The 25,057-nt window shown below is 34.9% G+C and overlaps 2 protein-coding genes across 3 annotated transcripts; one reads left to right on the top strand and one right to left on the bottom strand.

The window, feature by feature from the left end:
• Positions 1–3,862: 3,862 nt before the first annotated feature.
• Positions 3,863–9,941, bottom strand: LOC130613789 (sorting nexin-16-like). The gene is made up of 6 exons (XM_057435130.1): positions 9,672–9,941; positions 9,475–9,558; positions 7,073–7,145; positions 6,659–6,734; positions 6,487–6,556; positions 3,863–5,666 (listed from the first exon to the last, which is right to left on the bottom strand). Exons 1-6 carry the CDS (start codon positions 9,837–9,839, stop codon positions 5,403–5,405), a joined length of 735 nt encoding a protein of 244 aa, XP_057291113.1. The 5' UTR covers positions 9,840–9,941; the 3' UTR covers positions 3,863–5,402.
• Positions 9,942–13,212: 3,271 nt separating this feature from the next.
• On the top strand, positions 13,213–19,802 carry LOC130613788 (RNA-binding motif protein, X chromosome-like). Of its 2 annotated transcripts, XM_057435129.1 has the most exons (3): positions 13,303–13,352; positions 13,759–13,810; positions 16,815–19,802. In XM_057435129.1, exon 3 carries the CDS (start codon positions 16,864–16,866, stop codon positions 17,647–17,649), a length of 786 nt encoding a protein of 261 aa, XP_057291112.1. In that variant the 5' UTR covers positions 13,303–13,352; positions 13,759–13,810; positions 16,815–16,863; the 3' UTR covers positions 17,650–19,802. The 2 variants fall into 2 exon arrangements, with proteins under 2 accessions (XP_057291111.1, XP_057291112.1); XM_057435128.1 differs by lacking the exon at positions 13,759–13,810 and having other exon boundaries at positions 13,213–13,352.
• The last annotated feature ends 5,255 nt before the right edge of the window (positions 19,803–25,057 follow it).

The raw sequence follows: 25,057 nt of genomic DNA, 5'->3' as shown, positions 1-25,057 counted from the left end.
TTGCTTTAAGTAAAAAGAGTTGGAAAGCAAATAGCTGGGTTTTAAACGACTTTCTGCCGCTTAATACTGGCCTCGCTTTCTTCTAGGTTACAGTCACATGTCCTTTAGCCTAGTGGCCAATGCTGGAATTCATATTTATCTAAATATTTTTATGTGTTGCTTCACATGTGAAAATAAATATCGTAGTCACTAAAATTGTAATGTCAAAGACAAGAAGTTGCAATTCCAAACAATATTTAAAAAAAATGTCGCATCTCTAATTAAACGAAGCCTGCTACAATTACCTCAAAAAAATCTGAAGAAATCTTAGGTAAAAAGGCTTGGCAAAGTTGACGTTTACTTCATAAATATTAAGAGCTAAGTCGAGATTGAGGAAGGAAAAATTTCTTTGAATTGACGCCATCAGAAGAAAGAGCAGTTAGCCACACAAGTTAATTTTCACAGTTTCAAAAAATAGGATTGCATAAAACATGGAAGTGATAATAGCAATTTATGCATAATTAAAAGAAAACATAAAAATTATTAAATTAATTATTTTGTAATTAATTGTACACTTTATCTGTATAAGCAGTAGTGAATTAATTATACAAATAACATTTTATTTCATAATTTATGCGTAATTTTCGCTTGTGTGAAGATAACGGTCAAACTTATTGAGAGGACATTTATAAAACATTTTGATATATTTGAAATGGTTCTCTAAAAAATATTTTCTTTGTGCACGTCGTTAATGGCATGATTTTTTTGTAGGTGTCACGTTTTTTTTATCTTTTCTTTCCATAACAGTTCCCCCTTAAGCTGGATTTTTACTTGAAAAAAACGATACGCATATCGTATCGAGATCAGTTTATTTGATTGGACAAGCTTGATCTTTTTGTTGATATGTGTCAATACGTAAAAGATTTAAAGCCGGATTTCCACTAGTCCCCAAGAGCTCTTTGAGAAAAACTTTACTTTCGAGGATTGCCTCAAAGGGCTCTGGTGACGATAATAGAATTTTTGCTTAGAAATATAACATATTGTAAGGGATTATTTTGGTTTTATTTTTTTTTAGCCTGGCTAGTTGCTTTGCTTAGATTTTTATCTAAATACCTTTTTTGGTCCTTGTCAATTCTGTCACTTATGGGAAGAAAAAAAAACGTGCAATCTTCAAAATTATTCATTAAATAAACCTTTGTTACTAATATCGTCCTACAAGATTTTACGAAATGGTGGTGTTATTAAAGAATATAGAGAAGACCAATATTTGCAAGCCTAAATTGATTTGACAGTTAGAAAGAATAAAATTACTTTCACCTTTGTCCCAACAATTTAGGATTCTGCGAATGGACCTAATTTGATTTTCATTTGAGCTACTGGACATCTCACACACGCACAACAATATATCAACTAGACGCGCACCAAGCATAGTTAGATAGACAGCCACTTCATACTCAAATCTCCTAATCTCAAGCCTTAGTTTAGTGAAGTGAAGAAGAAAGAATCGATTTTCTTTGATTACGTTGTTCTTTTGAGTCGGTTAGGAATTGCATCATAAAAATCAACAAATTTTTTAAAACCTTTATTTTTATTATCTTTAAATTTGTACCAGTATAGCCATTTTAGTTTTTTAAAAAACACTATATTAAAAGCTGGTTCCATGTTCTCAGTGCATTTATTAATTACACGCGTCTTTACATAAGTTACATCTACGATGATGTAATAATTTGCATAAATTATTTAACTAACATACCCGCTAAAACTTTAATCCAATCAATCTGTCACAAATTCACACAAGAGTACAATAAATTAAAATACTCTTTTTGTTTACCTCCATGTACAAGAAAGAACAACGAAAAAGAAAATGGACACAAACAATGTAATTTATTTTGAGCGAACATAAAATCCAAAACTGTCAAAAAAAAATCGTGAGCTGTGAAAATATAAACGAGAATCGTGACACCTTACGTTCATTGTAAACGACAAACGAAAGAGATTAAACAGCAAAAAATTGTATTTTCATTTTCATTAGCTAGCTAGTAATTAAGCAAGCAAAAACATACATTTGAACTTTCCAAGTACCAAGCAATCAACACTTAAGCTGTAAGGAGAGAAATTTAAGCAACTTTGAATCAAACAATTTGTGTTGCATATAAAAAAGCGTTGATCGGATTTTTCCACACATTTTTCCTCGCATGCATGGGTTCTGGAATAATGGCACTTGCTGAGCGTTGCCTGTGATGAACGCTTACTGCTTGACCACACATGTTTTGATGAAAATAATTGTAGAAGTTTGTGGACAGCGACGACCACGCCGTTTGAGTTTTAGAAATATATTCTCTTGTGAGCATCTCCTTGTGAATTTATCTCATTGCGAGTTTTTAAGATACGACAATAATCTTAAGAGAATAGCCCGTGTCAACAATTCGCCAGAATTTGTTTAGCAAATTTAGTAGGTTACACGTTTCCAATACTTATAACAAAAAATTGGACTTCAATCTTGCTCTCAGGGCATCATGGACAAAAATTTCTAGACTTACTTGGTTTAACACACAATTCTTCCTTGTTCAGCTTTCAAGAGAGACTCATCATCTAGATCTTTTATTATATACCGAAATTTAAATATCTTTACCCCCCTGAATTATCAAAAAAATCAAAGTGGGATGTCACTAATCTGTTTACAAGAAAGGGGGTGAGTATGAATAATAATTTGTTTAAAAAACTGCTAATGAGTTCATAAGACATTTGACAATGATGGTAATTAACGTTCTAACAACGCAATTGGATATTTTTTTTTGTTTTAGCTTCCCACAAAACATTCGCTTCCTGCTTTGACAACTTTGGACTTCCCCCTTCTTCTTGTTGATGATTGTAGCAGAATTTTTGCTATTATTGTATTCAATTAAGCGGTAATAAAGACAAACACAGTTATAGATGAATTTCCATATAAGGAGGTATTTGTTGGACGATAAAACCCGAACAGAAGCTTTTTTTATTATATGATGTTATATACCTCCCCCCCTGAAATATACGTAAATTGTAATTGTAATATTATACGGACACGTCATGTCAGCATTTATTTGTGTCAGTTGCTTTAAGATACAAACCAGTTGTCATTGTTTTTATATAAAGTTTCTCAAGATCTGCTATTCGTTTAGTCGAATGATTCATCAAATTTAAAGACCATTTTTCGCAGAAAAATACTTCACTTGGAACTGCTTATCCCACCCTTTTCGCAATAAGGTCCGCGAAGCGAATTTTTTTCGCCGGCCACAGTGCAAATTAAATTGCGAGACAATGTTATTTTTAACGATTTTGCCATGATTGTTTTTTTGCCTTATGTACGATCCAAATCCTGTAAATTTTCGCGTAACTGTGACGGTGTTATTGTCAAGATGTGATGTACTGTGACGTATCGCCAGCGCCAAAACCACGTCACTGCTGCATTTTAAAGCTTGGTTTACCCACTCCATTACAGATAGCTTGCAGATTCCGACACAATTCTTACAAAGGATTAGCTGTGAGCCCGTGAAAGAATTCACGATATACCCGTGGCATTGATAAAATATATTAGATTTGCCATTTTATGTTTTTCTTAACCACAGACAGAACACAGGTATTATTATGACAGAGAAGAAGCCCATTGCATTGCTCGAGGTTTGTTCTCGGTTTGCCAGTGTGAACTGATAATTTCATTTTCTTGCGCAAGAAAATAGGCAGCATATAGTCCACTTTGGTTTTGTTATCGCACACCGTTTATTTGCATGCATTTAACAACTTCCCAAGAATAAGGTTTTCCTATCTTTAGGCGGAACGTAGACAAGACAGTTGACTAAAAATAATCATGTAACCTTTAATTATTCTAAAAAACAAAACACAGGTGTACAATAAATTGGACGTCTATTACAAGAAAAAATATAAAAACTTGAAACAACAGCTATGTACAAAAAATATCAAAACTTAATATTTCAAAAAAAGTGAACTTCATAACTTTAGAACTTAATTTTTTGGTTAAATTTACAAGAAAACACCGTATAAAAACCATTCAATATTTAAAAAGGTTTAGCCAACCTTTTTAAATGCCAGAGAGGTTGTTCATTATAAATTGCAGTAACTAATTATAATAATTAAATAATTTCTGTGTGTAAGCAAAAGATTGCAGTTGCCGAGTAGCGACAAGGGTAATGTCCGCAGGTTTCCGGCGGGTGAATTCCCGTGGATTTTCCGACGGGTAAATTCCCGTGGGTTTTTCCGACGGGCGAACGGCTTGTTATATATTTGTTGGTCGTATTTACGCGATAAGCCCAAAGAACCCTAAGGCTAATTGTTGGAGATATATCTTTTGTAGCACTTTTAACAATATATTATATAGCGACGGGGTGAATTTTTGCCGGTATTTATCCGACGGGTGAATTCCTGTGGATTTTTCCACGGCCTTACGACTTGTCTAAAAATAATTCATCAGTCCTGTTGCAAGATAAAAAAATGTTCATTGGATCCAAATTTTATGTTTTTCAAGAGATTTTAGGAGTGCCTTCTTTTTTTGGTTATTTAGAAGATTTTAGGAGGTGTGACCACCCTAATTAAGTATCTAAAGAATAAGGTACTTGGGTTTCACTGACATTTCGTAACAACGATAAGTTTACGAGAAAGAGAGAGTCGTTAGTAGCGGTAACACAAACAAAATGTTGTGTTACCAAACATCTACACCTGTCTAATTTCGTTACCAAAATTTTTAACGTGAAAAATATTCCAAAATAAACACATAAAATATTTCAGAAAAATTAAATTGAAAATAATGGTATAATTTATTTACTAAAATCTACTGTCCGATAATGTATGCGAATAATTTAAAATATTAACAAAATAAATTTACATATATTAAGCTACAAATTTATAAAAATTCAAGTACAAATAAGAAGGTAGGACAAATATTGCACAACAGACGCATAAAATTGAAAAGATAATTTAAAAGTACACCTTGTTGAAGATCACTGTCGTAGGATATATTTTACCGTGGACAATGAAAAATGATTGGTTAATTTTAGAAAGCCATTGGTAATCTCGTAACATTCAAAATTTAAACATTCGAAAAGTACCGTAAGGGAATAGATATGGGGGAATTAATTTTCGCGAATCCGCGAATAAAAAATAAGATATTTTTTACATTTAAATTGTACCACATTCCTTGAAATTAAATCAAATTAAAAATAAGTTATCATAAGTTTGTTTTTGCAAAGAAAAGGGAATTCGCGAAAAACCTTAAGGTTTGAATTCGAGAGAACTCAATTTCCTGAACTTCAAAATTGCAAACGTTCGCGAATAGCAATTTTATGAGCTTAACGTTTTGTATAGTCTATCAAAATTACGTCATAAATATAACTAAAAAATAGAGAAAATGAACCAGAAGGAGTCAAATATGGCTATGAGTATATGCTAGCTTCATTACGTTCAAAATTCTTTACTTCTGTCAATTCTGGAAAAACCACAATTCGTTTCTCGAGGTCATTTTTGTCAACCACTAACTTTGCAGTTCTTTCTTTTTCTTCAGCTAATTTCATCTCTAAATGTTTCTGTCGAACTATTGCCTCGGTAAGTTTGTAATTTGACATTTTCAACTCCCTTTCTAGTTCTTTTATTTTATCACCCAAACATGTCACAGACTGTTGGAGTTCTTCACAGAACGTCTAAAACAACACAACAGCCATATAACTGCTTATTCCACTTGGAACAAACAAACGCACATATAAAATAGCGTTGTATATAATATTTTCTTGCTATACCGTCAATACTTATTTAACACCCGTGAGCCTATTTATTAGATTAATTTTGACCTATTTTTTACTCCATACAAAGATCCTTGCACAAAATAGAAGTCCCTGTGCAGTGTACGGGGTAAAGAAATATTGTTACAAGTTTACCCCTACAAGTTGCAACTTTTTTACTAACAAACCTTAGACACGTAAAAGTGCGAGAAAGAGCAAATTATCCATATGTTATTTCATTCTGTTTTTTTTCCGATCTCTGTTCTGGTAATTATCCCTGACCTCTGTTCTGTTAATTCCCGACCTCCGTTCATTTACAAACTTAAAAATTGGAACTTTGGTGAAAATTCTTGAGTCTTTTTTTGAGAAAGTGGCGGTATTTCCTGAAAATAATTAAGGAGATTTTCATTTTTCTCTAAATAAATTGAGAATATTTGAGATTTTAAGGTGATGCCATTTGAGTCAGGAGCAATTTTTTTTTTTTCATTGGTGGGTTGGTGGGGTACCATTCACATAGCATCTACCCAAACACCTCTTAAAGTGTAAAAGTTGCATCATTTTAAAAGTACCCTCTGGCAAGATGTAAACAAAAAATATAATATAAAGTAACATTTTTTAGCTCTAAGAAATATTACACTCTAGTACGAAGACGATTACATCTCCATAAAAAACCCGAAGGAAAATCTCTGGGTTCAAACAACAATATATAGAACTTTTCTTGAAACAAACAAGTTGTACTTACTCTACTTTGGTCTATACTTTCGTACGGTCCAGGTGGATCGAGTAGTCTTAAAAAGTCCTTTATTACATCACTGGAAGAAAAACAGGAAGACACAATGTATTTAACTTAATTATAAATCAAGCCACATAATTATTTAATTTGAAGGTAGTGACATATATATATATGTACTTGCCTGTTGCTGATGCTGTCATGTTGCATTAAAACTTCGAAATAAATTTGCAACTCCCTACGCATGCATTGCAAATAATCTAGAGCGTGAAAAAGTAATTTAAAAATGAAACCTTTTTACGCTTTCATCTCGTACCTTAAATCATATCAGCGTTAAACGATCTTTTAACTATCAGAGTATAGCTTAAGATTTTATAGGTTCGGGTGGGGGGAATTTAGGTTTTATAAAATGTAATAAAAAAATACTTTGAAAAAATGCATGTTGCAATAAACAGCTTTGAGAAATTTAGGAGAAATTGATAACTTGGGTCCAACTTTAAGGCTATTTAGAAAATTTTAGGAGGGTCTTTTTTAATTATTTTAGGAGATCTTAGAAGGTGAGACTGATAAAAAGTGACTTTAAAAAAAATGACATTACCTTTAGAAAATTTACTCCCAAACTTCTTTTTCTTTGGTAGTTTGACACAAAAACTTGGAAACTCTTTGCATAGCTATAAAAGGAAAACATACTTATATAAGAAAACAACAATTTTTATTCTTTGTCAATTTTTACAAATTAATTTGCTTTATCATTTCTTTGAAAAAAGCATTTTTACAACTTGTATCCTAATGTTGAAGTATACTTTCTGAAATTCTGTGAAATCCAACACTACTTTATGACCTAATAATTTTTTTTCATTGAGTGCTGTTGGTAAACTTTTTTTATTATTCTGTGATATATACTTTGATGTTTTTGTGAGTTAACAGTCATCATCATCATCATCATTCTCGGCTTAACGTCCGTTTTCCATGCTAGCATGGGTTGGACGGTGTATATTAATGACCCTCTTCCAATCTGATCTAGACTGTGTTAGATCTAAACTCAACTTCCTCTCTATCAAGTCTGTCCTTATAACCTCCTGCCAAGTCTTTCTCGGTCTGCCTCTGGGCTTTGCCCCAGGAACTATCAAGCCTCTACACTTTCTTACCCAATTATCCTCCTCCATTCTTTCAAAGTGCCCCAGCCAATTCAATCTTCTTATCTGGATAACATCTTTAATTCTACGGAGACTTAGCCTGCTTCTTAGCTCATCTGAACTCTTTCTGTCTCTCAGACTGGCATTACACATCCACCTAACCATTCTCATATCATTCCTTTCTAAACGGTCAAGATCTTCCTGCTTCACTGCCCATGTCTCACTACCGTACAACATAACACTTCTTACACAGGCCTCATACAACCTACCTTTTACCTCAATTGACAGGACTCTGCTAGTCAATAAAGGAAGTAACTCTCTAAACTTTTTCCAAGCAGAACCTTTCCTGCAAGTAACACTTTTTCCAACACCCCCTTCACTGCCCAACACATCACCTAAGTAACAGAAGTTCTTAACTATCTCTAACGAGCCACTGTTGTACATCATTAAAGCTGGAAATACTTCATTCTCTATAATCTCACCTTTGCAACGCTTGCATACAAACTGTATGTCAGCTCTTAACCTTCCACTAATACTTCTGCACTTCTTATTTACCCAATGCTTGCAAGTCTGACAAAAAATTGAGTTACTACCAACCCCTTTCCTGCAAACTCCACAAGGCCACTTTCCAACTACAAGGTCACACTTGGCTGCAATGCTACTTATCATGACTTTAGACTTTGCTGTGTTTACCTTCAGCCCTTTCTCTTCTAGTCCTTTCTTCCACTTCTCAAACTTTTCAACTAATTCTTCCATCGAGTCTGCTATGAGAACCAAATCATCTGCATACAATAACTCCCATGGACAACCTGTTCTGAACTCCATCGACAGCGCTTCTAAGACTAGAATAAACAACAAAGGACTAAGTACAGAACCCTGATGTACACCAACATTTACACTAAATTCATCACTAAGTGAATCGTTAATCCTGACACGACTTCTAGCATTGCTGTACGTAGACTGTACCATCGTAACTAGCCACTCATCCACACCTAATTTCCTCATAGCCCACCAAATAACTTTACGTGGCACTCTATCAAAAGCTTTCTCTAAATCTACAAAGGCAAAATAGAGATTCTTTCTCTTTCCTAAATACTTTTCCTGAAGCTGTCTGAGTAAAAATATTGCATCTGTAGTGCCACGCCCTGGAACAAAACCAAATTGCATCTTATCTATATCAATTCTTTCTCTAAGTAACTTATCAATCACTCTTTCAATAACTTTCATTACTTGATCAACCAACTTCAAACCTCTATAGTTACCCCATTCTAATGCATCACCCTTGCCCTTGAAACAATTCACTATTACACTCGACTGCCACTCACTCGGAATAGCACCATCCTTTATAATCTGGTTAGCAAGACTTGTAATAAGCTCAACTCCAATATATCCAGATGCTTTTACCATCTCTGCAACAATACCTGATACTCCTGCAGCCTTGCCAATCTTCAATTTCCTAATAGCCTCCACTACCCATTCTGTCTTGATCTGCATAGCTGGCCCTTCTACGACATCATCATCACCTTCAAACTGATTCTCCTGTTTTGCTATGCATTTATTCCAAAGTGTGACATTTTATCTCTTGCTTTTATTAAACTGTTTATAAAACTCTCTGGTATAAACTGGATAATGCAGGTTCTAGAATAGTTTTTCCCAACCCAATGTCGAGTTGGGTAAAGTCCTGTACATTGGGTAAGAAATTATTTGTAGTTATTATCTTTACTTCATTGTAAGTTGAAGAAGTGACGGTGAAAATTTCATAAATAATCATGACCATATTGCTCCATTTATTTGTTTGCTAACAAAAGTTATATTAAGGGCTTACACCAAAACAAAAATCAGTTTTTTTAAACTAACAAAATACCTTTCTATGTAGTAGAAAAAAGTCTTTATAAGTTCTGTAAACAAACCAACTGTTTCCACCAACAATTACATGCAATTTGTAAACCTAAATAATAGAGTATTAAACAAATATATATCAGAGAAAGAAGTATGTAATAAATAGTATACAAAATTACATATATATACAAAGTAGAAAAATAATTTAAGCACAAAGCCTACGGAGTACGTTTTTCTTTTCTTTAGGATTTCATACCCCACAATAGGTGCACAAACACCAGTGGAGGACTGTGGTGAAAACACTTCCTCGTAGTAGTTTTTTGATTGATCAGTCAAGCATTCTGTGGAAGAATCATAATCCCATTTTATCTTTGAATTTCTTTTTCCCATTCCTTTACATTGTGTGCAGATTTTTGCATACTTTGTCAATTATTATTTTTTTTTTAACAGAAGCAGTCGTTACATTTGCATCTAAAATAAAAGAATTTTTCAGATTCTTCATTTCTCACAAAAATGACAATAATTTGTGAACAAAACATACATACAAAAAATAAACAAATTTATATATCAATGTTGACGTTTTTTTTCAAAACTTACATTCCAGTTAAAGTAAATATACACTGTAATAACATATGTATACATATACAAAACCACAAATTTTATTTTCTGAGTTGACAACAATCAAAGTCTATGTGCGTATTATTAACAAATTTGCAATAAACTAAAAGTGTATAGACATGGGAAAAATGAACTTCATGATAACAAAAATCAAAATGGAGTTTCCACCATATCCATCTTGCCATGACTGTGTTACAAAATTTTTAAACATATATAAAGTTCTATTCTAAAGTTGGCGTGACAGCTTCTCCTCTGTACGTTAACTGTTATGATTTAAAAACTGTAACTTGATCATAAAAATAAATATGGGGAATTGTATTGTTGATATTTTGTTACAAATATTTTATCTTACTGTATGTCTAAAGAAATTATCAACATACTAGTCAGTAGCCTGTGGAATAATCAACAGGTTCGCCCGTTCTTTTTATATTGCATTATGTGCGTCTCACTACTTGCGGTACCATTTTGTGTGACAGACAGACGCATACAGATATTTAGGTATTATAATATAGATAATAAATTTTGTCTTCACAAAATTTATTAAAGCTCACCTCCGAGAAAAATCAAGTTGACCTAAATCGATTCATAACATCTTCAGAAAAAACAATTTAATGTTTATTTTATTAAAATCACTACAGTATTCAAGAAACCAGACAATGTTTACCTCATGTTTTTAAGCCTTCACCTCACTTGTTCGCCATTTTGCAAGTGAGCATTTAAGAGTATAATTATGCGCCTGACGTCACTAGTTAGAAGCTCACATTCGGACCCCCGGGATGAGAGGCGAAACTTTACGGATGTGATGTGATGTGATTTGTAAAAAAAAGTTCCACACGTTAATGAATAAGGACGAACCCTTTTTTAAATTGTAATATGGCTTCTTGCTCACTTACCTAGTTGTCTTAACCACCAAAAGAAACAAGGTGTATTTTTTTTCAACTTTCCCAAAGATCCAAAACAACGAACTATATGGATCAAACTGATCAAGAGAGAGGATACACTTCCAAAGAATTTTAAGATCTGCGAAGCTCATTTTACTTCCGAGTTCTTTGACTTTAGAACTGAGTTTGAAAGAAAAAAAAAAAGAAGAAGGTTAGAAGATTTTTTTCATTTTTATCGTCATTCATCGAACTCATGCGCTATTATCTAATTCGAATACGTTTACATATCAAAACTCACTGATCAAATTAAAAATATTCGCGGATTCTAACTCGCAATAGCAACGACACTCCGCTTCGCTCGTCATTATCTTACGCTTTCCACACTTGCACCACGTCCTCACAGCAACAGCAACACATGAAGCGACTTCTTCTTGAATAGTATCCTCATCACAGCTCTTCCAACTGAAATCCGAGTCAGTGCTTGGTCTAGTATTTCGCCTGCTCAAATTGAAATTCTACAACATTTTCCCTGTCACTCTTTTTTTTCTTTTTTTGCGTCACAGCTTCTCGGTATTGCAATTGAATGATGATTTCTCAACCAAAGTTAGTATTCATTTTCAAAGTTTCCTGATATTTTCACTATTAAAGTTTGAGTAAAACTTTCAATGCGGAAGATGATTTACGATCTTCTAACAGGTGACGTCAGAGCACTCAAGGTGAAGAAATTTATAAAACAACATTGCGGATGCTCTACCTCGTGTCGGAGGTGAATTTTTGAATCTTTGAATAGGCATTATTAACTTATAAGTGCGAATTAAGGAAAATAAACTTTATATTCGTAAATCATGTATGAATATGAGCCAATTTAGGTCAACTTAATTTTTCTCGGGAGGTAAGCTTTAATGCTTTAACAGCAACCTATTATTTCAGGTTACACCAAACCAAATAATTCTTTCCAAAGTTAACGGAAGTTAAAAAACTGGAGAAAACACGCTTTCGTCTCTAACAAACTTTCATAAAAACACGATTTTTACCTCCTTTTTTCCGATATTGTAAAACGATGGAGAGCCGTAGGAACACATGTACAATTGAATTATCGTAAAGGTGTATTAGGGCCCGCGCTTTACTAGACAACTCCCGGCAACATCCAACTGGCCACACAGAGTGGCGCCGTAGATTAGTGGTTATAGCTCTCGTACTCTGTGCGGGAGACCGGGGTTCGATTCCTCTTGACGGCGATTCAACATGGGCGAGTGAATGTTACCATAGCCCCGGGTTAACCCAAGCCATGTGAGGGAAATTGGGAAGATGGCACACTGTGTGGGCCGTTGGATGTTGCCGGGAGTTGTCTAGTAGAGCGCTGGCTCTAATTGGGTCTGCGTAGCTTAAAATGAGCATTAAATACTCTAGGACTCTCCATCTACGCCATGGCCCCTCCTGGAAATAATAGACAGGGTATATCCCTCGATATTTGTGAGGCTAGCCATGTAAAATATGCACATCTATCTATCTATCTACAGTGTGTCATCTTCCCATTTTCCCTCGGGTTAACCTGGGGCTATGTCAACATTCACTCGCCCATGTTAAATCGCCGTCAAGAGGAATAGAACCCCGGTCTCCCGCACAATGTACGGGAGCTATCACCACCAATCTACGGCACCACAAAAAGACTACATTTATGGGAAACATTGACATTGTCTGTTTAGCTAGCCACCTTGTTTATGAATTTTTTAAATATACAAAATTTAAAATTAAATTATTTAGCTACCTATTCTCCTCTCCTTTTAAGAATAGGTCACAAGAAATTTATTGTCTTACACTGCATTTCCTCTTCACCAAGTCTGTGTGTTGTGTGCTACAACACATACACATATAAGATATAAGAAAAGTATCAAACGAGAAGAACCACATACAAAACATATCTGGGATTTCCTAGATATGTTCTGTATGTTGGTATAAAATGAATGGAGAAGAGAACATCATAACTGATTCCTCTCACAAGGTGCAGTTGGGCCTCTCACTTGAAACACATGGCAGCAGCCAAAAGAAGCTCACTCACACCAAATGTCTTTTGGGATGTGACTTAGGTGTGATTTTTTTTGAAAATTTGCCACATCATAAAGCTCAAGATTTGTGGTGATGCCTGATTATATGCCAAGGTCAAACATCAAATGACCAAAGAAAAAACTCTGGAATTTTTTTGACAAGGGAGACAATCACTGGATAGACGAGGCAAAATTTCTGCCCACACTGGCCTACTATCTGTTAAAAGATATTACAACTAATTTAACTAAATAAGTTTGACCATACACATTATTTCAGCTCGTGCTTGTTTGAGGGAAAACTGCAGCGCCAACAGTCCGCCAAGTCAGGTTCGTCTGAAAGATTTCTCCGCTAAGCTGTGGTAAATCATTTTTCACTTTATTTTCCTTCTTACTTGTCAAAACTGTTCTTTCAGAAAAGGAGAAATGCAAGAAAATCATGAATAAGCGATGATGGAAAATATACGCCTTAAATCTGCACACGCATCCAAGTATTTTTATAGCTGGACTTTCCCTTATTTCTCATCCATCATAAGCTAACCTAGCTAGCTCATTACCGCTGCTTATAGCTATCAGACTGACAATATTCATCCAGCTATACGCCTTATATCTGCACACGCATCCAAGTATTTTTATAGCTGGACTTTCCCTATTTCTCATCCATCATAAGCTAACCTAGCTAGCTCATTACTGCTGCTTATAGCTATCAGACTGACAATATTCATCCAGCTATATTGATTGTATAGTAAAATAACCTTTTTTACACAGCTACCTTGCTACAACTCTGATCAAAATTGTTGGAAAAATACACCTTTTCACAGTTGAGTAAAAATAACATCCTTATTTTATCTAACTCAAATTATCTGTAGCTACAACTAGTTGCACCGTACTAATCATCTTAAAACCAATTTAGAAGACATAACTTCAATATTAAAACTGAAAAAGACCTTTCCCTTTTTACCAAAAATACCCACTGGGCTGTGGACTGGCGGCAAACTTGTTTGTTGTTGTTTTCTTCCATTTCTGCGCAGTAGCCTCCGCGCAGATTTTTCTCATAGCCACACAGCATTGTCTTTTGAAACCACTACTTCGTGTGTTACTACATATAATAACTGAAAACGTGTATGGCAGTTTTTGAATCATATTTTAAGTATATGTATCTAGCTAGCTAAAATCGTCAAATGGTCAGTGATTCGTTTCAGCTTTGTCGTTATAGTGATTATTGGCACTCTCTCCATTTAATTGAAATTTGCACCTGCAACCCTTTTTGATATCAAAATGATATCTCAACTGGTATTTCTCACAACTGAGATATACCTTTCATAGAGATGCAGGGTTCAAGTAGGCCCTATTTTAACAGGGGCGAACTTTAATTTGCAGTCCGGGTCTTTATTGCATTTTACCTATTTCAGTCAGGGATAACACAGAAATACCACAGAAAACAATGGTAAGAGATATTCCTTAAACTTTAATTCAGACCAAACAAGACATTCTTTGGCTCTTCCTATAATTTAAAGGCGTAAAGCCGGATTTCCCTTGAAAATACAACATGGCAACATATAGTATTATTTTGTTTTCAGCGATTGGTTTAAAAGATAACTATTTATAATTATTCTTTTGTTTGTTAATTTTTTATACAAATACTATTAAAAAAACTTGAATTAAATCCAACTTTATCACATATCGACACATATCAACCAAAGATCAAGGTTGTTCAATCAGATTAACTGATATCGATACGACATGCATATCATTTTGTGAAAATCCAGCAAGGATCTGTGAAAAGGAACAGATATTTTAAAACTTTCACTTCAAACCTGATAGATTTTGCTATCATGTAACCATTACATACTGCTGATGTGACAATTAAAAAAATACTGTAATCATGAGGTATACCTTGATTATGTGTTATCTCTAACTGAATTTAAAATAAAGAACAACTTCTTAAAGCTTTAGACTATGTAAGTTTGATACATTGGAGTTTGTGTGCTTACCCATTGTTGAACACACTTGAGCATTTTTATTGCTTCATCAGTTGTTTTTTCAGAAACAATTTCATGGATGTTAATTGCTATGGTTCTGAAGCAACAACACGAAAGCAAACAACAACAATGACAGATAATGTTAGAAGTATATTTCTCTTGTTTCATGTCATAACTACACTTGAGTTTGGGGAAAGGGGGGGGATGTCAGGTTTGGTATCAGGGGGGCCCAAACCAGATGCGTGTGTTTCCATCCTTACCCTTAGTAAGACGTATCTCGTGGAAACGTCTGCGTATCTCGTGGAAACGCTAACTCAGCAACTCGCTTGGAAATTGCCTATATCTGAGCGACTCACTTGGAAATCGCCTACACCTCAGCAACTCGCTTGGAAATTGCCTACATCTGAGCGACTCACTTGGAAATCGCCTACACCTCAGCAACTCGCTTGGAAATTGCCTACCTCTCCGCGACTCACTTGGAAATCGCCTACACCTCAGCAACTCGCTTGGAAATTGCCTACATCTCCGCGACTCACTTGGAAATCGCCTACATCTCCGCGACTCACTTGGAAATCGCCTACACCTCAGCAACTCGCTTGGAAATTGCCTACTACCTGCTATGGCGTATCTCGTGGAAACGCACCTCATTTGTTAGGGAAACAAACGCATCTTCATCCCATTTGGCTGACGAAGGAAGCCCGACATCCCCACCAGCGCGGGTCAACAGTGCTTCTACCTCTGGACAAAAAACTTGGCAATCGCAAGTAGCCAAATTTGGATCACCAAGAAAACCTTGAGGCAAGAGCACTGGTGTAAGCGAGCGCGCGTCTTTGATGCCAATTGATCCCTCCATCTTGCGTTTTAGATCGTTGCGTGTTGTAGTTCGTAGTATCGTTGCGTGTTATAGTTCGTTGTAGAAGACCCTCTGGGGCTACATCAATTGGTATCGTATGCACTCGTCATGTGTCGGATGATGGTCCAGTTATCGAGTTAACATAAGGTTGTGGTTGATTATAGAATTAGTTAATATGGTGACGGTTGTGGACATTGATGCCAGTACATGAAGTGATTGATGTACATAAAAGAAAAAGAAAAAAAATATATAATAACAGGGTGGGTGGGTGGGCAAACCAAACTATTAGCAAAATGTGATGATGGAAACTAGTTGACTTTAGCTGTTCCCAATTTATAGGTAGGCAAGGCAATCTTAGGGGCCTGGATCTACAACAGTATTGGTTAGTTACCTTGAGGGCCCCTAATGTTCATGCCTTGTGACCACCCTTTTCACTAGTCTACCATTCTAGATTTGAAATAACATTGAGTTTCTAAAGTATATCCTTCAATGATGCTAGTAGCCATCTTTGTTGACACTTGAATACTGAATGCAATCAAAGCCAAGCCTCTCAACAAGGTATAAGTACTTACTTCAGGAACCGCAATTAACATGTGGTGAACTGTTGGTCCACCACCATGTACATCTAGAATCTAAGTTGTACATTTGCGTACTAAGATGCACCTACTACTTGTGGTTTAACCACAAAAAAATGTATTTCTAACAACTGTGCTGTTCAATATATATTTGAGGTGTGTTAAAATTCAGCAACCTCATTGATTGTTTTCTGCACAATATTTTCTTTCAACCAATTCTTTCGTTTGCAAAGATCTCTTAGATTTTGCTGATAAATGATTGGTGGTTGTCTGTTATTTTTATGCTCTTTCTTTGGTTGTAACTACCCGTTTTTCAGTATATAATTTATTCAGATAAAATCATTGATCTTTCTTTTCTAGAGATATTGTTTGTACATCCCAAGGATTATATGTCTTGTAATGTATTTATTGTAGATCTCCACAAATTTCACATATCGACTGTTCATTCTCTATCTAAAAAAACATGCCGCAGAAAGTTTACGTTGGTAATCTGCCTGATAATTGTCCTCCAGACCAACTGCGAGATTTATTTGGTGGATATGGTAACATAAAAGAACTAGACGTCATAAAAAATTTCGCCTTTGTTCATTTTGATGCCGAAGAAGATGCAGATCGTGCTGTTCGTGACTTAGATAATACAAAAATGCTTGGCCAAGTTATAAAAGTTCGTATGTCCAACAGTCAGAAATCTCGGGAACATGATAGAAGACCACATCGTCGCTCAGGGCCAAATGGACCTAATAAGTCGAATAATGTCCCGCGTATTCCACCACTTAATGGGCTAGGTGGTATATTAGGAGCAGCCCCCGGTGCTGCTCCAGGTTTGGGTGATCTTGGCATATTTTCAGCTGTAAACACGTTAGCAGCTGTTGCTGAAGAGCAAAAAAGAGCTGCACTTGCTCCAGACAGGGAGCGAGAACGAGAGCGTCGCCGTGAGCAACCAGACCCTGATGTTCGTGTGAGGAGAGAGGTTGTACATACTCGTGATGTGCCAAATGCCAGTAGATTAGGCATTGGGAACGGCTATGTTATCTACGAACGCTATTACGTCGATCCTTCTCATCCATTGTTAAAAGGTCTTCCTGTTCCAGAGTATCCCCGAGTTACGGATACTTACGCAGCTCGAGACTCGTATGAACGTGATGATTATGATGACTTCAGAGACAGAAGTCCTGTTCAATCTCGTCGTGATTATGATTATGACAGAGATTCTCGAGATTACTCTCGTGACTATTACGATAGGCGTTAGATATCTTGCCTGCTATAAACTTTTTTTTGCTGTGCTTTCGTCAGTTTTATTTGAATACTAATCGACATTTTACGTTGTTTTGTCGTTTATTGTTTTGTCGTTTACTCCAACCGTCGCGATTCGTTTAAGCGCAACTTGCGTATCGTTGTTTCGATTTATCGATAAACCTTTATACATTTCCATCGTTTTAAAAGTACTGTAACGTCTTTCTTTTCGTTTAAACGAAACATTGCAACATCGTGCGTTTCTCTCTCATCGAACAAAATCCAAGACCAAAAACTTTTATTCGTCAAGTATTAATCAAGTTGTTTGTTTATTCTCGCACAATTCTTATAGACTTTCTACCTAAACATATAGCATTTTCAGCTGAACTCACGTTAGGAAGATTCAAGTAAAAAAGATCGTTAACACATTTTTAAACAGCATTAAATTTTAGCTGACGCCTAAAGTTGCTGTGTGTTTGCTCAGTTACGCTGGTACGCGAGTCACAATCAAACTTATGTTTTTTCATGTCGTATTAAACCTCTATTAATTTTCATTTTTGTCGTTTTTCTTTGTTTTATTTACCCACTTCAGGTTGCTGTTACTTGCAAGCTGCTTCGTTTTTGTTTTGTTTTTGACAGATTTGAATCTGTAGTTGCTTATAAGATGTAGCTTATAAAAAAGGCGTTTATGAGGGTATCTTATGGAATAAAAATAGTTGGCTAAAAGGTTAGTAAAAAAATTTAGGGTCGCAAAGTTATTAGTAACCTGCATAGAATTCAGTCACTTCAATTTATGGAAAGCAAATTTTTGTGAAACAACAATATTTGAACCAAAAAGTCGCTTTTTACCGACTTGTTATAGACCAACAAAAACACCAACAAAAAAGTAAATATTAGATTGTTCAATATCTTTATCTGACAATAAAATAAGTTATTTATTTCGCAAGAATTAAATTTTGCGAAAAAAAGCATTTGATGGTTATTGTGTTTCTCAATTTATACAGTTTTGTCAAACGTTTTTATGCTATTGAAGTTAAAATTCACATCATTATTGTATGAGGTTCCACGTAAATCAAAGGAAAAAAAAATTATAAAAGATTTTTTTAACGAGGAAAGAAAAATCCACATTTACGCGCAATTTATTACCAGAAACTCGCGAACTTCGCAAAAATTAATTCTCGCGAAATACTAGCGTTTTGCAATTCCGCGAAAAAGTTAGGTTTTTTTTAATGCTCCAAAATTATTTGTAGGGTTTGATTTTTTATTAAACTTTAATTGCTGTTTAAACGCTAAAGTTACCTGTAGGAATGAAATTGTTTGCTGAAGACAATATTGCGGAACACAACCTCCAGATATGTGTAAAAAGTAAAATAAAATAAGGATACTTTTTTATCCAGATTGCGGAATTAAAGATGCAAATTAGTTACGTCAAATAGCAATTGCTTTGTTTAAATTTCATGTCCAAAGTGACTTTTCTGCTAAATTTACAGGAAAATTGAAAACTCAAATAAAGAATTACGAACTGTCATCATTGTTGTCAATCATTAATTCCGCATTCTTTTCTGTTGCGATATTTTTTTCCTACAAAGGAGGTATTTCTTTTATCTTCCCGTTGTTATCTTATCTTCATGACACCACCATTCACAATTTTTGTTCCCATGGTTTATTAGGTGTTTTTATATCTGGACTGAAGCCAGTCCAAATATAAAAAAACTAATAACCTCTGGGGGCCGAGGTTGTATGCTACTAATTGTCGAGAGTATTTGTTTTCACAGATTTTAGCTAAATTCGCGAAATTATGTACCCGAGAAAAAAAATATTCCCGTATTATGAGAATATTATTTTTATGACAACTCGTTAAAGAAATGCGACAAAACATATTGCTGGTGACAGGACCTACTATGAAATAAACAGTGTGATAAAGAGCGTATGCACCTCCTCGATGGAGCACAATGTTCATGTGCTGCCACGTACTTCCCAGGAGACTGACGAAACGTATAAAAAAGCGCAGTCGATGAAATCATGGCTGGAAACCGTGTGAAAAAGTATAAACGTTATCAAATATGATCGAATGTTGTATGTTATATAGCTAAGTCATTTATCATTAGTATTGATTATATATTGTTGTACACAGGTTTTTGAGTTCAAGACACGTACTTTCCATCAATACGCACTAGACTTCTTTTGTTTGTAACAGGACCGTAGCAAATACCTGAATTTTCTTAGGGCGAAGAGGAGGCGGGAAGGAATTTTTGATATTATAACCTCGGTAAAAAATGCATCCTCCGTACAAGTCTTCCGGGATGCTTCCTAAAGCTGCGACGCATTTTTTTGGCGAGAATTTCCTCTTGTGAATTTTTTCTCTAACAAGGTACGCGTTCACGTCAAATATTACTAATACTAGAAACCTTTTGCTGTAAAAAAAATTAGCAACTGAGTGTAGAAGTAGTTACAATATTATCCAATTGTCGTGAATGCGAGGTGAGTTCAAAAAAATTAATTCGACATAAATTTGTTTCTTTTGACAACATGCATAATAGGAGTAGTGAAAGATGTTAAGGTGCAAGTATTTACTAATGAAGTCTAAATGTCTTTACCATATTATAGTACACTAGTCGTTAGCCCGTGAAAAAATCCACGGGTTCGCCCGACCCAGCTAAGCTACCATTTTGCGTGACGGACGGACAGACAGACAGACGTATACGGGCATTATAATATAGACTAGTCGTTGCCCGTGGAAAAATCCACGGGTTCGCCCGTCCTTTATATTTACCCTTCGCAAAGTGGATAAAAATATATCGCATTTGATATTCGTGCTTCTGTAACATGATTTTCTAACTCAGCGGTGGTCCGCGCAGAGACAGACAGACGACGGCTATTATTATAGAGACTAGTCGTTAGCCCGTGGAAAAATCCACAGGTTCGCCCGTTCTTTAAATTTACCTTTAAATTTTCGCAACAAATTAGATAAAAATATATCGCATTTGATATTGGTGCGCATTTTAAAAATTTCGTGTTTCCGTTCGGGACACGGCTTTCGCGGACAGACAGACGACGGCTATTATTAAAGAGATGAATTTAGATGGAGAAAATCATTTTACGTAAAACTCCTGACCACAACCTCGTCCCCTAGAAAGCTCTGGGGACAAGTCTTTTTGGACTCGCCATTATTTCCAGCCCTCTGTTTCTTAACCCTTTAGGAATTTTATGCGCCAAAATATTGGTTTCTTTATATTAAGAAATTCGTTCGTCTTATTTTGCAGGATTTTTTTGACTTCATCAAGGCAAGTTTTACTTCCCTTATTAATAATCACTTATTTTAAGTTTGGAAAAAACGCACAAGTTAGTAACATACACCCTTTAAATTTTTAATGAAACAAAAAAGTCTTTCAATTCTGCGGTGTTCATTGAAACACAAATTTAAAAAGAACTTAAATGATGAAAAATCAAAAAGGTTTTGATATTGATAATCATCGACGGTGACGAGCTCCAAAACTTAATCGCATTTTGGTTCCCGCTAAAGCGACGAATCCTTATCGCGGCAAAGGGAAGGCGAAGAGCTTATCGCCGTTAAACTTCGCTGGAAATGATAATGTTGCAACGACGCCACCATTTTCGATATAAAAGAAAAAGGAAAAAAATTACAAAGACAATATTTTCTTTGTCCAAATTTTATGGCGTTCATCCACTCTCTATGTTAGTTCTGTTCAATGAAGTATTTTAATACCTGATGTAAAACTTCGATCAAATGAAAAGCCATTTAAGGCAATTAAGATGCTTATGCGATTAAATTATTTAAATCTCGCTCGTAAAAATATTTCCATTGACCAATCACACTTAATATCATAGTCCTAAAAATGTTAATATATAGCTCAATCGTTTAAATTCTTATAAAATATAAATGGTTCCATTGCAATTAAGCGACAGCTATAATATATTTACAGACTAACTTGATCAAATTGGTCAAAGAAGATGAAATGAAAAAACAATGTAAGTTCTTTTTCTTCGTCTTTTTTTGCGTTTTATTTTCAAATGCTATTCGCTCTCTGTATACCGTTATCTTTCCTATTTTTCTGCTTTGAATAAATTCGCGAATGTTTTTAAACTTCGCTAAACTTGCTACACCTAAAGTCTAAACTCTTTGTCACTTTCTAGCGTTTTTAATTATTGTGATTTTCACCCTAAATTCCTTATTGAAAAGACTGCTGTAATATTTCGCCAGGATATAAGTTTTTCCGTCGAATATATAGTAGGTATTAAATATTTATAGTCACAGTATATAAAAAAGAAGTATGTGAAGCAGTTTTTTACCTAAGACTTAGCTTCAGTTTAACTATTTCATGTTACATGTAAAATATTTGTCTTCTTGCTTTGTGGTTTTAACTCAGAAAGGTAAGATGTCTACAAATGCGAGAGATGATGAAGTCACAGCGTTAAACTGTTTTGCCTCTTTCAAGACGAATAAAGTGAGAGGACAAAGGGGGCAAGGTAATTAGACTCCTCTTCACATGAATTTTTTCAGATTTGATGTTTTTAAAAATATTTTTAAAAAAGGCTAAAAGTCACAAACCGTTTTTATTTTAGACATTTTTAAAATTCAACTAATTTTAAAAAACCTTGAGTATTTTCAAAAGACTTTGAGCGGTATCAAGAATTCCTAAAGAAAATTGGAGACCGGCAACAAAAAACGTTTGTCACGTTTTAACGACAAACATCTTTTTGACGGATAAAAAAAGAAGCCACGGAATGTGTCATTTGAACGTTAAAGTGTCATTTTGTGCACCTTGAAAAAAAAAAAATTCCAGAATCATTAAATCTACCATTTGGATCCGACACCCGTGAAAGATATATTCGCGACTAATTGACATCATAATTATGAAATGATTTACGTTGCAATTTAATAAAAGAGCCGCCGGTGTACTTGTCCTTTTTTATTTCGACATGTTTGCCGTCAATTGTTCTTAAGGCATGTGGAAAATTCCATCTCTTTTTTCTAATTTCTAAGAAATTTCACGCCTATTCAGCTTTGTTAGATGGAATCTTGCAAGGTGAATATTTTTTCTCAGTTTTTTGCCTTTTTTTATTTTGTACCACAAAATTAAAAAATTAGCGTGATGTGGTAATTCAATCTGGCAAACTTTTATCTGCGCGAAAACCAATCCTTTTTAGAAATTTTTTGTCTTTTTTAGACAAATTTTTCGCCAATTAAAAGTGTCTCTCATTTTTGAGCCCACGGGGTCTGTAGTGTTTTTATAATAAAAAAAAACAGAAGCTAGAAACGTTACTTATATTGGTATGACACTTTAACCACGATTGTATTGGTCACAGGCGACCCGCTTAAAATAACATATCTGTCGCATTGGTCAGAAGTCACGTGACTTGCATAGAAAACACCAATTATTGTTGCTTGATGTAATTCAATCTTGTATACCAAAAAGTAGTTTTGAGAAATAGAAAAAAATGGAAAATATCTCTGAGCGGGCAATAATCACAAAACCTTTAACCCTTTTTCGGTCTTGTCCGTGTTACATCCAACTCGTCCCCCTCGTACTTACCGATTTTTGATATGTGGCCACCCTCGTCCCCAAGGTTTTGTGCCTTGCCGATATGAGAGAAGTCTTCTCTCACATCATAAAAAGCAAAAAACCTGAGGACGAGGGTGGCTAGTGTGAAAGAACTGCTTTCTTCCGCACCAACCACCAATCATATCAGAAAGCGAAAAGGAAGCTCAGGACAAAGATTGTGCTTCGTTATCCAAAAAAAGAAAGGATAAAACACTGCAATTGTTTTATTACAGCCTCTCTTCTCACCCTTTACTTCCTAGAATTTCTTTACTGTTAACACAACACTTAAGAGCTTTCAAGATAAGATAATATTTTGTCTCTATATAACTTGGCACGTGCTTTACTTTAGACATGAACGTTATTAAGAGAAATTTTATTTTGAATAGCACAACAGCTGAGCAAGCGAACAGGTCAATTTAGGATTTCCCAAATAGATAATCAACAAGCAATCGTTAAGCCTATGACAAATATTATGCAGTATTGATTCTTGGACGAGCAAGGCGTATTTGGTATTCCGCTTAAAAACAAAATGACAGAGATAAAAGAATCAAAAATAAGTTACCAGAGAGAGAGATCAGTTCTAGAGAGTTATGTAAGCTGCTACCTTAAAATGACGCTTGATGTACAGAGGTATCCACCATAATATGGCTATAAAATGCCCGCTATGAAGTGTCCGTTTTGAAGTGTCAGTTATAAAGAGTCCACTAAATGGAGGTTTTGCTAATTGAGTTTGACCGTTACTTCGTCCATTTTTCAGAAAAGCTACTTTTCTTTTTCAGCTTTTAATTCATCACCTAGTAGTACGCATTTATAACTATTTCTATATTTGCGCAGGACAATAAATTTATCAATTGTTACCTAATCGGAAAAAAGAGGGGACAGTGCCTAAATTTTAGAGTAGGCGGCGAAAACTTCTGAGACATTTACTACAGGCTTTCTTGAGTTTTTCCAATTTAGTTCTACTCAAATCAACCGGCTATTTCTTTTTGCTAACATTAACTAATAATTCCAGGAGAGGGTAAGATCAGGATAAACACAACAATGTTTTTTTCTGAACAATTGTTAAACGTAGAATGAGGACCATCAACTCTGACACTCTGGTAGACAGTAAAACAGTGAGACATCAAAACACTCACAATTATTTGTTTGTTGATGTTTTTTGGGAGATGTTTACCCTCTTTCAATATCACATGCGCTTCTGATTTTCTTAGATCATAAAAAAGTTCAAAACACAACGCAGGGATTTTTTCCTTTTTTTGATATATAGATTTATCTATCGGTCCTATTGTCAACAAACCTCTTTTTGTGTTTTTTCTCTCAAGACTGGGAATATTAAAAGGTTCGGAGGTTGGTAATCTTTTCTCCTTTGTTTGATATTCAGGTTCTATATTACTCAGCAATTGGACATTCCCTAATTTTCTCAAGACTAACCATAGTCAAGGCAAGAGCGACTAATTCTATGCATTGGTGAATACAATTTTCTCCGATTATCAATATTTCCCAACTAACCATAACTTCGTTTTTTTCTTAGATAAAATATTCAAAATATTGTTTTAAAAAAAACCCTTGAAAATTCGATTACGATTACGTTAGGTAAAAAAGTTACTTTTTCGCAAGAGAACTACGAACTACGAACTTGGTTAAAATTTTTAGTTTTAACTGTATTGACAAATACAATTTGAACACACATAATTCCGTGATGGTCAGCTGCGCTGGAACGTAAAAAAAGTTGTAGTGCCAGAAAATCAAGTTAATTGAATACCACGGGGATTGAATTTTTTTGTTTAGCGTTTGCATCACACACTTTAAAAATCAAATTCACTATTCGTGTTACTTACCTGTCGTGTTAATTTCATACGC

The sequence above is a fragment of the Hydractinia symbiolongicarpus genome, chromosome 11 (genome assembly GCF_029227915.1).
Source record: "Hydractinia symbiolongicarpus strain clone_291-10 chromosome 11, HSymV2.1, whole genome shotgun sequence".
NCBI lineage: Eukaryota > Metazoa > Cnidaria > Hydrozoa > Anthoathecata > Hydractiniidae > Hydractinia > Hydractinia symbiolongicarpus.
This window is presented reverse-complemented; position numbering and strand designations above follow the sequence as displayed.